Source organism: Drosophila gunungcola, chromosome 3R (genome assembly GCF_025200985.1).
Source record: "Drosophila gunungcola strain Sukarami chromosome 3R, Dgunungcola_SK_2, whole genome shotgun sequence".
NCBI lineage: Eukaryota > Metazoa > Arthropoda > Insecta > Diptera > Drosophilidae > Drosophila > Drosophila gunungcola.
Genome location: NC_069139.1, coordinates 2,088,001 through 2,101,743, shown reverse-complemented (window position 1 = coordinate 2,101,743; position 13,743 = coordinate 2,088,001). Strand labels below are relative to the sequence as shown.

The window sequence follows — 13,743 nt, the reverse complement described above, 5'->3', positions numbered from 1 at the left end:
AAAGAATAGGAGAGTTCGAGAGTGAAGAACTAGTAATCTGGGCCGCTGTCTCTGGGAACCGAAAGGCCCCAGACAATGGCAACCCATCTTCTGGCTAATAAATTACAGGCATTAGTTATGCAAGCGGGGCATCTATATGCAAGTTTTTATGTGATTTTCCCTGCAATATGTGCTACTGTGTCGTTCGGGCCATAAATCGGGGCTTAGCGCCAGTCGGCTGTCATAATACGTGCAGCTATAGACAAATTTTATTGCTCATCAGTGTCGTTAAACAAAAGTCAACTGTCGTCGTTGTAGTTGTCGTCGTCGTGTTGAGTCTTAAAATTTATGCGCACGTCGTATGTCCAGTGTTTCTGACTTGCTGCCTAATTTAGTGACGTTCACCCGCAATAAATTTCACATCATTAACACGTTAAGCTACTGTGAACTGGCTAGACCGTATTTTGATTGAAATCTCTGGCGTTTTGTTTGGGTCCGAGTCTCCCGCTCACGTTTCCAGCATAACTCGTAAGAAGGCAGCGCTTATTTCTTTATGTTTCCATTTGTCTTCGGCATGTGTCTTTTTCACACCTCACTTTAATTGGCTTGATAATTGGGCCCCGATTAGCGGCTTATGTCGAGTGGGTAGCTAATTAACCATTAAGCTCCGAATCGATCAAGTTGATGGATTTAATATCGAACAGGATAGGCTAGTGCCATAAATCGTCCACTTCCGCATGGTCGAACGAAAATGTAATCACCATAAAACAAAAAAATCTGAATGCACTTTTATTAGGCTCCTGTTCGTCGTTGGTTATGGCCGTCCGTTAATCTGCTTCCACGCTCAGATTTGTGGGCTAAGACCCAGACTCAGACTTACCCGAATACTGTTGGATCTCCGTGTATTCCTGGACCGGGGCTGCAATGGAAAAAGGCAGAAAAGGAATCTTTATTATTTAATGAAATGCCATACTTGCAATTTCCCCCATTATGGCGGGAATTTTACGATGGACATATCCGTTAGCCATCGCTATGACCATAATAAATTAATTTATCCATTGCGCGCGAATGCCGAACTCTAATTGTGCCAGCATGCAATTGCAATTGGCCGGGCTTTGCTGCGTAGGCCAGGTTTTTCTTTTTAGCCTTGATAGCCTTGTCCAGCGTGATAACAGGGTCTAAAAGCCAAGAGCTAGGAACAACACCAAATTGCAGCAGCAGCAGCAGCAGGAACATCTTGGCTCTGTATGCATGCAACGTGTTATTACCACATAATCAAAATGCAGACCGGCCAACAACAACTTTAGAAGCAGGAAAAATGGCCAAGAAAGCTGGCTGCGTGTGTCCCACACTGTTTTCCCCCTATAAAAATGGCTCAAACAAATTGTCTAAGCTGACAGTTGGCCAGGAAGGCCAGTCGCTACTGCTGCTGCTTCTACCACTTGTTGCTGCAGAAATGATTTGACAAATTGCTGTTTTATGAATTACGGCTGGCGGCCTCAACTTTGATTAATTGCGTCTGGATGAAGGGTTGAAAATTTCTCGAATATTTCACATTTTATTTTCCGCATACCTTGGGGGGCCTCGTTCCCCATGGCTTGGCTTGTTTGGAATCCCGAATTCACATTTAAATCGAAGGCAAAGGCAAAAAACCTGACCCATACAATTTGGCAACAAATTGCAGGCGAAACAACAATGGAAATTCTAACGGCAAGTGCTCATAAGCATGAATTTGGCCGCAAATCAGAGTAGCAATTTCGATGGAGAGTAGCAGAAAATGAAGGAGCCTCTCCCATCTCCATCTCACTCGAAGCTAACGGATGTAAATTACATTTTATGCGGTAAGAACAACACGGCACAACATAGCTCAACACGACCGAGCCTGGCAACGCATAAAAATTCACACATTAACTGTTAAGGATGAGGGAAGTAAGTCTCCCCACACTTGACTGAACTTGAGCCTTGGCAGTGCGAAGAATTTGGCTGCGGACTTGGCAATGGGAGTCAATCATGTGGCCAGCAGCAGCAACTGCTAAGGAAAACCAGCAACCAAGACAATCCTCAGTTGCCGCCACCACCTTGTAATGCAAACTTATGCAACAATTTTGCTGCGCTGCTGCAAGTGCAACAACTAAAACAAGCCACACATATATCATCATTACGATCGGCTGATGATGGGGACCAGCCTGAGTTCCTGGCTGGCTTGGCTTACTGACTGGCTTACTGACTGGCTTACTGGCTGGCCAAGTTGATGATGATAATGATGACTATGGTACACATCAAACATGGTCGTGTCGGTCCAACAAACAGAAGTCAGTCAGTCAGTCAGTCAGTCAGTCAGTCAGTTAGTCAGTCAGTTAGTCAGTTAGTCAGCCAAGTTGCTGCTGCTTGTGCTGCTTGTGCTGCTGGTGCTGCATGTTGCTGGTGTTGATGTGGTTGCAGCAAGAGCACACTGAGCGATTAAATCTCTTTGAGTTATAAAAAAGATTTTTAAATCATTTAAAAAGAAGTTGGTAATGAATTACACAAATTTGACTCTTTTATTTTAATTTTCTTCAATTTAAACCATTTGTTTAGTAATCTTTTTAAGATACTAAAATCATATAAACATTAGTTGGTTTTTAAAAGGCTTTGGGTTGAAAAACCATTTAAGTAGGGGGCTATTTACAGAGCAAACTTTTATTTGAGGTTTTTTAACTAATAATAGCATACCATTATGTGGCGAGCCTTTTAATAATTTCTTAATATCTCGTTTAAGAATAGGTTTTTTTCGCTGTGTTACGGCAGTAACTCGGCTTCTTCGTGTGCTTAAGAAGCCCGGCAGCGGGCCAAAGCCAAAGTTGTTGGCGGCTCTTGGCCGAGAGTCGTGCATTTTGTTTATTCTAGGAAAGCGCGCGCGCACCGCCTCCGCTCCTCCGGCTCCTCCCTCTCCATCTAGTGATCCCCCACCCACCTGACCATGGCCATGGATTTCTGCCACAGAAAAGTTGAATGACCCGTCGCGCATGTGTGCAAAAATGTGTACACAAACCATTAAATACAAGCCACAAGCACTGGCAGCAGAGCCTTACTTACATAAGTAGGCCTAGGTGCTCTGGCCTTAACTTGGTTGCCCTGGGATGGGAGATTCTCTGGCCAAGTCCCAAACCCAAAACAAAACTTAGGCACGCCTTTTGCTGGTTACGCTTTATTATTAAGTGCTGTAGGTGGACTTGGACGCCTGTGGCAGATGCGAAAAAGTGGAAGTTTTCCCAAATATTCCCCTTGATAGTCCCATACTTTCCCCATACCCATACCCATACCCATGCCTACGGCTATGCGGAAATGCAGGCGAGTAAAAATATTTGCCATGCCACAAATATTTCAAAGATTACAAAATAAACACAAATCTTCGACTCGGCTTGTTGTTTGTCCCCAAATGCGTTGTCGTTGGCTTTTTATTTTTTTTACCGCTATTCTGCAGCTGCAACATCAGCAACTTCTTGACCACACCCACCTCTCTTTAGAGAAAAATAAAAAAGTTGGAATAGGAGGAGTTCTTCGACTGGGTCTTAAAACAATTTCTCACCCAGCCTGCCTGCGTTTATCTGGCTTCTAATTAGATGCAGCCCAAACAAAAAAAGGAGAAGAAAAACAATGCCTTTGGCAGAGGGGCAATAAATCGATCTGTAATTGCCAAACGACTGACTCCTCCAGCGAAAACAATTTCCATTTTCCCTGGCCTTGATCACATAATTTCCATAATGCCGAGCACAGATCAATATGGAGTGAGCGACAAGCTAACAACACACACACACAGACTGTGCGGCCTAGACTCCCCAGACCCAAAACCAAACTCGAACCCATATCATGTCCATGCATCAATGCTGAAAGCAGCCGCCAGGCAGCAGCAACTAGCAACCAGCAACTAGCAACTAGCAACATCAGCAACCAGCAACATCAGCAGGCGCCCTAACAATGCAAACTGCAACTGAAGGCGGCGGTGGAGGCCTCAACTACCAAATGAATTTGCGAGTAATTTAACATGATTATGTCGGCGACAAGGTAGCAATGTAGACATCGAAGCTGCTGCTGCTGCTGCTTTTGTTGCTCCTCGATTGCGGCCAAATTGGACGCAGTTGCGCAAGGCTAAAAAGTCTAGAAAAGCGCAGGAAGGCTAGATGGCTAGGGCGCTACCTTGGCGTGACGCTGTGTTTTATTACCAAACTGGAGGAGACCATCATGATTCCTTCTTGGTAAATTATGCCCGATGGTCATGATGCCCGAGAATGGAGATGAGGATGGCGATGAGGATGGGAGAGGATGAGGATGCGGATGAGGATGCCATGAAATTGCACCAGTCGAAGGCTGTTCTTGCATATGAAACAATTACCAAGGCTAGGGCAATATTCCGCCCGTCTATATGTGGACATTGTAATTGCAGAGGCTCGGGCTCCAGCTCCAGCTTCATCTCCATCTCCAGCTCCTCGAGCCCATCTCATATGCATATTTATGGCTGGTTGGCTGGTCTGCTGGCTTTTCTGCCTGAAAACTTCCCCAATGTCATTAGAGAGTCAGCGTCTGTTTGTCAGATTGTCAGGTCTAGCAACTAGCAACCAGCAACTAGCAACTAGTATTCCTGACTGCTTAATAGATAATAATGAGTTTGGCCTTGGGCGCTGTAATTAAGCAGTTAAGGGAGGAGTCAAACTCTGCCGGCATTCTTTCCCACAGTTCCTTTTTTGCCATACACTATACTCCTTGGGCCCTAGAGTGCTCAGGTGTCCTGTCTTTGATTTGTTTTGATGGTTTTTGTATGGCCTTTTTGCATGGCTTTAATAAAGGCCCCGCCCGTTCTTCTACCACAATCAATCTGTCCGTCTGTCTGTCAGTATTTTCGCCCTGACTCCAGCTAATCACAGTCTGCAGAGCATCTCTGCTAGTGATAGTAGTGCAGGCAAATATATCATAATTTTGTTTGCGCAATTTTCGACCAATTCTTATGGCCCCAATCTGCAAAGATGGGTGGAGCTGGAAGCAGTCTTCACAAACGCTACCCATTCAATTATTATTCCGCTAGCTGTTATTGATAACAGCGCATTGATTACAGCAATTGCCGAAATAATAGTCTCAAACAACGGGAGATTTCGATGCAGACTCAGATACGGATGCAGATACAGATACGGATACGGCTGCTGGACGGAGCTGCTCCATGGACAGGTGATGGATGCCTCCGTGGAGCGAGCAGCAATCAGCCAGCAACAAGTTTTCCCCAGCGCATGCGTAACTGTTTATTAATTTGCACTGGAAAAACTCTCACGATTTTGTGTCCTTCCTGGCTACAGAAAATAAAAAAAAGAACAGCGATTCAATTAAGTGCTATGCCGAGCGCTAATTGCTCGCTGACTTTTGTTTCCCGGTTGGGTCTTCCTCTGCCGATTCGTATCTGGCCTATTGTATCTCCTCCCACGCTGGCATGGCATTTAGCTAATGATCGGACACCGGAGATAGTGCAGGTTGCTGCTTTTCTGCTTGCTTTCTGCTTGCAGAAAGCTGCGTGTTCTGTCCCACAACTTCAGCTCCATCTCCAGCTCCGAAGGCTATAAAACTCAATGGCCCAGCTAGCTCGCACGGGCACTCCATACATCATGTGCTGAAGAAGATCAGCAAGGCGATAATTATACAAAGTATTAGTTCAGGCGAGAGCGTCTGACTTGGCATGACCCGTCTCGAAGTTTGCAGATCCCGTCTCGGATCGGATCGGATCGGAGGAGCTGTATAGAGAGGTGGTCTGTCTGTGGCCGCCATGCGTAAAGGTGCCAGCTAGTTTATTGAACCCGGCCGGGCGTTAGAATGAGTCTAGTACCCAGGGTCTAGGGCTAGCTGCTAGGGCTAGGGTTACGTTTCACGATTGAAAGAGAACGCTTCCAGGCGGCCCAAGTCATTGCACCTGCGATATAAATCTCTCTTTCTTTCTTTCTATCTTTACCCGTCTCTACATGTTTGCTAATTACCATTAGTTGTACGAAAAGCTCTCGACTCAATAGTGTCAAAATGAATTCTAGCACGCCAACTTTGTTAGTCTTGTCTAAACTAATATAAGTAGAGTATACACAAATTCAGACATTCTAACATGTTGTCTTTGAAATCAATATCTCTACTTTATTATTTAAAAGAAGAAAGTCAAGGGAACACCTACTGATAAATAATTGTGGCTCGATTGTTAAAAATTGTTTTTAACTTTGTGTCCACTTTAATAGTTGTTTTAAAAAAAATGTATTTCCAGTAAGGGTGTGAATATAGTGTATTGAACATGAGCTAAACTTTTGTGTTCAGGTATATAATTTAAATAAAGAATATATATATTTATGTAAAATCATTTTAAGAACATGCAATGCTACCTGAGATTCGCTTTTAAATTGCATTTTAGTTTTGGCATTTCATTTTGGTTCCTCTTTTATAGATAGTTTTATGAAATGTCTTTCCAGTAAGGCAATAAAAAATGTGCACACCTCTTCTCAAAACCTATTTAACAATACCTAATTAAACAGCACTTCACAGAGCTTCACCTCTAAATGTTTGTGTTCATGTAAAACAAACATTTTACGAGTAATCATATGTAATGCCAGCTAAGCGTCTAAGAAGTTCTCGTGGGAAGACCCATTAAGTAGTGTCTTTCTCAGTGTAGCTTCTGGGCAAGCAGCGAACCACAACCGAAAAGTTTTTTGCACTGGTCAGATGGGTGTCCGCCTGCGTCTGCGTATGCATCTTCATTACATAACCATCATCGTCTGGTCTTTGGGCTTGTTAGCGTGCCGGCCACCTTATCCTAGCATCTTAGACAGCGATTAGCAGCTGGCGCCAGGGAGAATGTCTAATTGAGTGCCGAGTGGCATTTGCAATGCATTCTAGGGTGCGGTTCATTCCGAGTCCAGTCAAATCCATCCCATCCATCCCATCCCGTTCCAGCTCCACGATCGTCATAAACGGCAATTAGCAGAGACAACATGGAAAATTGGGTCAGGGGGCTGCTAATTGCCATAAATATGAATAAAAGCCACCAGTGTTGGCCGTTTAATTAACATTTCGAACACGTTTTTGGACCGGCAGGCAACGTGCTATACAAATCCGAATTAGCATATTCACGCCGAGAAATTGCATAAAATGCCAAAACAGAAATAGCCAACTGGTGTGTGGTGTTTGCTGTTTGGTGTTTTGCCGGCATTCACGACAAGTTCAAGTTCAATGACATCAAACAATAATAGGGAAATAGCAGCAGCAACAACAGCAGCGGCATCAGCATACATAATATGAGCCATGATTATGGCATCCACAGCCAAAGCTACTGCCACAGCCCCACACAAACGATTTAATATAAAGGTGTCTGTATCGTGCTGTATCGGCCTGGGAAATCTCGACTTGTGTATTGTGTTACGTATAGCCGGCGTTTTGCTCTACTAAACAGCAAGATATTCATTTGCATTTCCAGTTGGGCTGGTGGATTGTGGGTTTCTCCAAGCCAAATAGAAATTACAGCAATCATTCGGAAACCATTTCATTGTCAAGGTGAAAGGTGTGTAGCCCCAGAGTCGAGGCGTTAATAGCCAAATTGTGTAATTGCAATTGTAATTCCATTTTGGCTGGGGATCTATAGTAGAAGTAGATGTAGATCTACCACGAACCGTTACACTTCAAATTGCCGGCGGTTGAGCCGCAAAGCAAAGCTTATTTACTTAGATGAAATTAGCCCCCGATTTTGTCGCAGGAAGTCGGAAATTTAATGCTGATAAAATCAGAAACAACTCCGCCTGCCACTCTGCTGACTGCCTTCCAAGTTTCCGCCTCCGATTCTGGATTCTGAATTCTGGATTCTGGATTCTGGTTCACACGCTGCTCCATGGCTTCTGGCCATTTAATTGGAGAATCAAGTGCAGCGAAGGTACTTGGAACTTGAAACTTGGAACCCTTTGGCGGCCTGGTCATTGCCCTCGCCCCCCCTAAAAAAATACAAAAGAAAGAGCAACTTGCGTGGGTCGGATCAGCGCTAACTAAGTGGCTCTGTGTACGGGCATTTAAGCCGTACAAATGCGTCTTTTATGAGTGTCTCGAGCCCATGGTCAATTTATCATATCAAGCCGGCGGCCGACTTGCCAGGAACACTCAGCGAAAAGTCTACAATCAAATAAATGGATTTAGAGCTGACTTATTCTAAGAACTTGGCTTTAACAACAGCTTTTTAAGAAAGAAAAATTGTTTTTACTAAGGAACTCTAATTTTACATTTCTTACCATATTTATTATTAGCAAATAATAAAGGTGTCTAACTGTTTTCAGTGCACAGAATAATTTAAAGCTTAAATTTGACTTCACACTGCCGCGATTTTGACAAATAGTTGGACATTTTCTGGGGGAAGCAATGTTGGTGGGCCGAGCGAAACTAAACAAAATGAAATGAAATGAAATGAAAGGAAAGTCGTATGGGGGCTTAGCATAAATGCTTATTAATGGCCGAGACGAGAGCCAATTGGGGGATCTGTCGATGGGCGGGGATCTCTAATTGTGTCACTGTCGAAAGTTTCTCCGCCCCGTTGGCGAATCTCACGTTTGGGAGTCTTGGGATCGGGGATTTTTGATACCAGATGCCAAATCCCCGAATCCCCGAATCCCAAATCGCAGAGAGACCCGTTTCATGGGGTTCGTGCGGGTTGGCCCGCAAGTTCGTGATCTCCGGCCGGCGTACTTGTTTTCTAAGTGGCTATGAAATTCTACAGCCACGCATCCGCAGCCAACACAGATCTTCGGCATCGCCATCATCGCCATCATCGCCACATTGCCATATCGGTCAATGGTCAGCGACTTTGGCCGGTTTTTTGTTTGCCCAGCAAACAGCTTGGACTCTTGGACAATGTATGGAATGGTGTGGTATGGAATGGAGGGGGGATGGCCCCTGGTGTCAGGGTGTTTGCATATATGAAATATTTACGAGGAGGTGGAGTAGGAAGCTGGTCAAACGCTAACGCAAACGCAAAAGCAAACCGTTGGCATGGTTAGTAGTGTAATGGTTAACACGATAAGCCCGATAAGCCGGATCCGCCTTTCCACTTGACATTGAACCTGGTCCGTGGCAGAAATGTTAATTATATGCGCGTGGCTAAGCCAATGACTGGATCTTGATTAACGCTTGTGCTTTGGCCCAAGCCCAGGGTCCAAAGACGATGACGATGATGAGGATGATGAGGATGATGCTGCTGATGACATCAGCGGGTCGTGCAATTAATATCAAACCATAATGATGTTTACAGGTACCTAAATTTCTGCTTGAAGCCTGGCTAATACAAGTTAATTAGGCACATCGAATCTTAAGTTAGATGCTTCCGCAAAATACTATTCTTGCCATAAAGATGGGGCCCGTAAAGCGGCGATTTATATGCGCAATAAACAAAAATATTGAAGATCTTCGTGCTGGGCACTAATGCCTTTGTAATTGGTTATAAATTAAGAAATCACAAAAACAGGCAATGGGCCACATAAAATATATTTGATGGGGAAATCGGATAGCTTCGGATGGGCGGTTCACTGACCACATGTTCGCAATGGTGTAGGTGTCAATGGAAGATCAGGTGTTCTTTCTTTCCCCAAGATTCTGCTTTAATAAGCATGAGAAAAACAAGAAATGAACTCACGTTCTGGAAGTTGATTGATGAAAACGCCCCATTGCGCAAAAAATGAGCCAGAGCCAAATTGAAATTGCCGTCTTCGCTTCGTGGCTTATAAAATAATGATAATGTGTGTGCGCTGGCTACCGGTTGGGATCTTCTGCTTGTTTCTATCGACCTTGAGCTTGAATTAAGGCTCGAACTTGATGGCCAGATGAAATTGCATAAGTTGTGGCTCGCAGTAAACCCTCGAAACGATTCGGATATCTGAGTTGATGGCTGGGCAAACAATTGGCATGGATCGATTTATCGATCGGGCTTTTGTTATGACGCAAATGCCACTTGTTGTGAAGTATACTTTATAATACCATCACATATCATATGGGTATACCTATAGTGTAGCATCTGCCATTTGCTTTAGTTCCATTGATTTATGGCTGGCAGCTGTCGGCGGCGGAGTTAGAACTAGTCGAAAATACAAATGTATCTGTATCTATATCTGTATCTGTATCTGTTGAGTCATGCTCACATCTATAATGGAACAATTCAATTACCAGGCCCTGCTGGGAAACTCGGAGTTCATCAAACTCGACGAGGAGTCCAACTCCAACTCCAACTCCATCTCGCAGTCCAAGTCCATTAGGCCGTTTTGTTGGCCCGGCTTGTTAGTGTTACCGATTTGTGTGTGACTTGTGTGTGTTTGTAATAATCAATAAGTAGGTGAGAAAGCCCGGCGGGGCAATCTGTGCTTAAAAACACCATGGGTTCTCGCCACGGCCCATTCCGCGCCCATTCACAAAAATTCTTTACCACTTTATTTCCCTCTTTGTCAGAGATCCATTTCCATATGCAGCTTGGGCTTCGGACATGTGTTAATGAAAATTCCAAGAACTCTGAATGCAGGTTTCGTGGAGTGCCAGTACCAATGCCAGTACCAGTACCAGTGCCAGTACCCATGAATGTGGGTCAACGAGCCGACTATTGTCGCCTATCGTTTTGACTGGGCCAAATCAGTCAGTCAGAGTTTGGAGTTTGAAACTCGCAGCTCCAGCATTGCCTGTTTATTGAAAGACCATTAAACAATGGCTCTGGCTGTGGGCCTTCTACGGTTATGGACCGGATGATTGGTGGTTAGCTCGTCGAGTGGCAGTAACTACGTTTCGGTTTTGGCATTCGTTGACCGATATTCCTAGCGGCCCAGCCCGTGGAAAAGTCTCCTCTATCCTCGCTTTTTTTGGGTTTATTTGACTGTAAGTTCTGTTTAACCAAGTCGTTAAATCGAACACGCCCATGAGACCAGGAAGACACCTTTTATTGCCCGGGTAAATGTGAAAGTTAACACATTGGTCACTTTTGGTACAGATGCACATGCAGTTACCGATGCCGATGCAGATGCAGATGGGCAATGATAATGATGGTCGAGGCCATTAGCACTTGCTTTTAATTATGAGCCGAGTTCCACTCGATTTCAATTTAAAAGGGAAGGGCATGACACAATTGAATTTGGGACACCCCTGAGTAAAGCCGCTCTTAATTAGGTTTCGGCCTCCTCCTTCCCCCCGAAAATGCAACAGACTTTTGGTAATAGAGTGTCTGAGTGACCCCTGACCCTGGACAAGTGAAAACGGCAGCTGTTGCCAGCTGATGGCAATTTGCCACAATGCCTTTAATTAGCCCGAAAAACCCATGGATTTGCCAGCGATTTATGGCAAAATAATCGGAATAGACAAACCCGGCCAGATGCAGGCTAAGTACTCGGTACTCAGAGCTGGCTAAACATAATTTATGTTGACATAATAAACCACTTACCGGCTTGTGTGGGTATCAGGGCCATGGCCAGCAGGACGAGCGCCAGATAGAGCAGCTCCTCGAGTCCCGGCGGACTCGAACGTCTTCTTGTCATCTTGTGGTTGTAACTGCAATGGAGAGGGAATGCGAGAGTTGATTTTTAATACGTGATAACAAAGGGAACAGAACAGCATATTCTTGCGGACAGCCCGTTTAACCCTTAAATAACAATCAAATCGGTCGGGGCAATATGTTCCTTAAACGACTGGCACTTCATTAAAAAAGCATGACAGGGCGCATGACGCCTTTTCTTCCTTTCCTTTCCTTTCCTTTTCTTTCTTTTTTTTTTTTTTTGGTTTTTCAAAATTTTTTCAATGGTCTCACAAAAGCAATTTACGTGCACAAACAGGACAGCGGCAGAAATTTCAGGGCGGATGGGAGAGTTGACATGTGAGCCACCAAAATACCAAAACCACCACTAGTGGCACCCCTCCTCAAATGTCCTTTCGTTCGTTTTTGGTCCTGACTGGCTGTTTTTCTTCAATTGTTTGCGGAAATCACTTGTTTGCCGATTTGACAGATGTGCAATTTTCCCTGACATGCCCAACCCTCCAGCAACTTCCTCGTCTCATCTCATCTCATTTCATCTGTAGAGGTCAGAAGACCAGGTTTTTTCCGCTTGCTGATTGAAAATGTCAGGCGCACGCAAAAGAAAACTTCCATAAATTGGACAACAGCCCCTCCTACTACTTCGTATTCCCCCCTGCGATGCCATCGTTATAATTAGCAGGCGGCAACCGCCACATATCACGGCTTATCGGTTGACAACTGGCCAACTAAATCGGACTTATTTTATTGTCGCCCTGTAATGGCCACACATACGCTTCATATTTTCATTTATTAGCCCAGTTTTGCTTGTCGGCTTTTATTAGCTTTATGTTACTTTAATCAAGTCCCAGGAGATGCAACACGTGATTCCAACGAGGGGTTGCTCCCCCAAAAGGTTTTCGCTTTCAAAAGGTGAGGGGTGGTGGTGGCTGTGTGCCTGGCTTTTTGGGGGCGTGTCTGGGTGGATATGTTATCCAATTTTATACATTCCATAAAGCAATAAAACTTCCACCTAAGGACAATGGGATCGGAAATGGTAGAGTGTTGAAATTAATCCCTGGATTGTCTACGGCGATAAGTTCAACTGGGGATTTCTGGTAAGAGGGAAGTACATATATCAAACTTGATGCCACAAAATTGAAGTTTTACTCCTCTTTTGGTTATTATTAATATGTCAAATTAAATTGGTTTTCGTTTATTACCAGTATGACCTCCTTAAAAAATGTATAAATAATATGTTTTTTTTAAGCGCGTTTATGGATCCGTTTAGTTCAGAACCCCATAGTGCGGAACCATCTGGTTTCCTCTTTGGTTTGGGGGTTTTTACATCCAGTTCCCCTTCCTTTTCCTTTTTGAAACCTGAGTCGCTTCGATCTCCCCCTGCGGCTGCTCGGCTAGCTAACGAAACAGGCAAATAAAAATCGGCTAATGCTCGTCGGCTCGGGCTGTGGGGCTCATCATAAATGCGCGAATTGTGCTCATTAAAATGCAGGCAGAAAGGCAGCAGGAAGGGGCTGCCCCGGGAGCCACAAATAGCATGGCTGCGTGCCGTGGCAACAACAGCAGCAGCAGCAGCAGCAGCAGCAGCAGAAATAACAAGTAACAGGGGGGGCATGCAACACACGAAGCCGCCTCGGTCAGGTTGAAAGATTGCTCCATGGAGCTGGGATGCTTGATGTTGCTGGTCGCCAGTTGCTAGTTGCTAGTTGCTGAATGTTGGATGATTCCTCGTCTCGTCTTGACATTTCAGTCGGAGAACGCCGCATGTTGATGACGAGTTGACATGACGAGCGACAATAACAATAATGATAATCTCACACTGCACTGCTGCGATGCCAAAGATCATAATGATGATGATGATAATGATGATGATGATGACTGACAACGGAAGCGACACAAACTGGCTATTAGTTGCCGGCCAAAATGGCACTTGTTCTAAAGCTATTAGCAACACACGAGCAACATGTTGCTGCCAGGCAGCAACTAGCAACTGGCAAACAGCAAACAACAAACAGCAAGCAGCAACTTGTTGCGGTAATTATTCCGCCATGGCTAAATGGTAAACAATTTTTATTCTTTCGTATTTCTGCAGCTCTCAGTATTTGGGTTAAGACCAAATAAAGGGGTGGTCACCAGCTGCAAGAGGAGTATAGTATAGTAACCTAACCCGCAGAGCGAGTGTGAGTGTGTGTGACACAAATTCAATTTGTGAATGAAGTGGCCAAAAGAGCTGC

General features: G+C 44.5%; 1 protein-coding gene across 2 annotated transcripts in view; it reads right to left on the bottom strand.

Annotated features, from left to right (window-relative positions):
- Positions 1-13,743, bottom strand: part of LOC128252522 (titin) — a 36,564-nt gene that overhangs the window by 8,942 nt on the left and 13,879 nt on the right. The window contains exons 2-3 of one of the 2 annotated variants that reach the window (XM_052980298.1): positions 11,423-11,529; positions 860-898 (exon numbers count right to left, since the gene is read on the bottom strand). In XM_052980298.1, the coding sequence (XP_052836258.1) occupies positions 860-898; positions 11,423-11,516 (133 nt within the window). In that variant the 5' untranslated portion in view covers positions 11,517-11,529. Of the gene's footprint in view, positions 1-859; positions 899-11,422; positions 11,530-13,743 lie in introns of those variants that run through there. The other variant, XM_052980299.1, reaches the window with a different exon arrangement.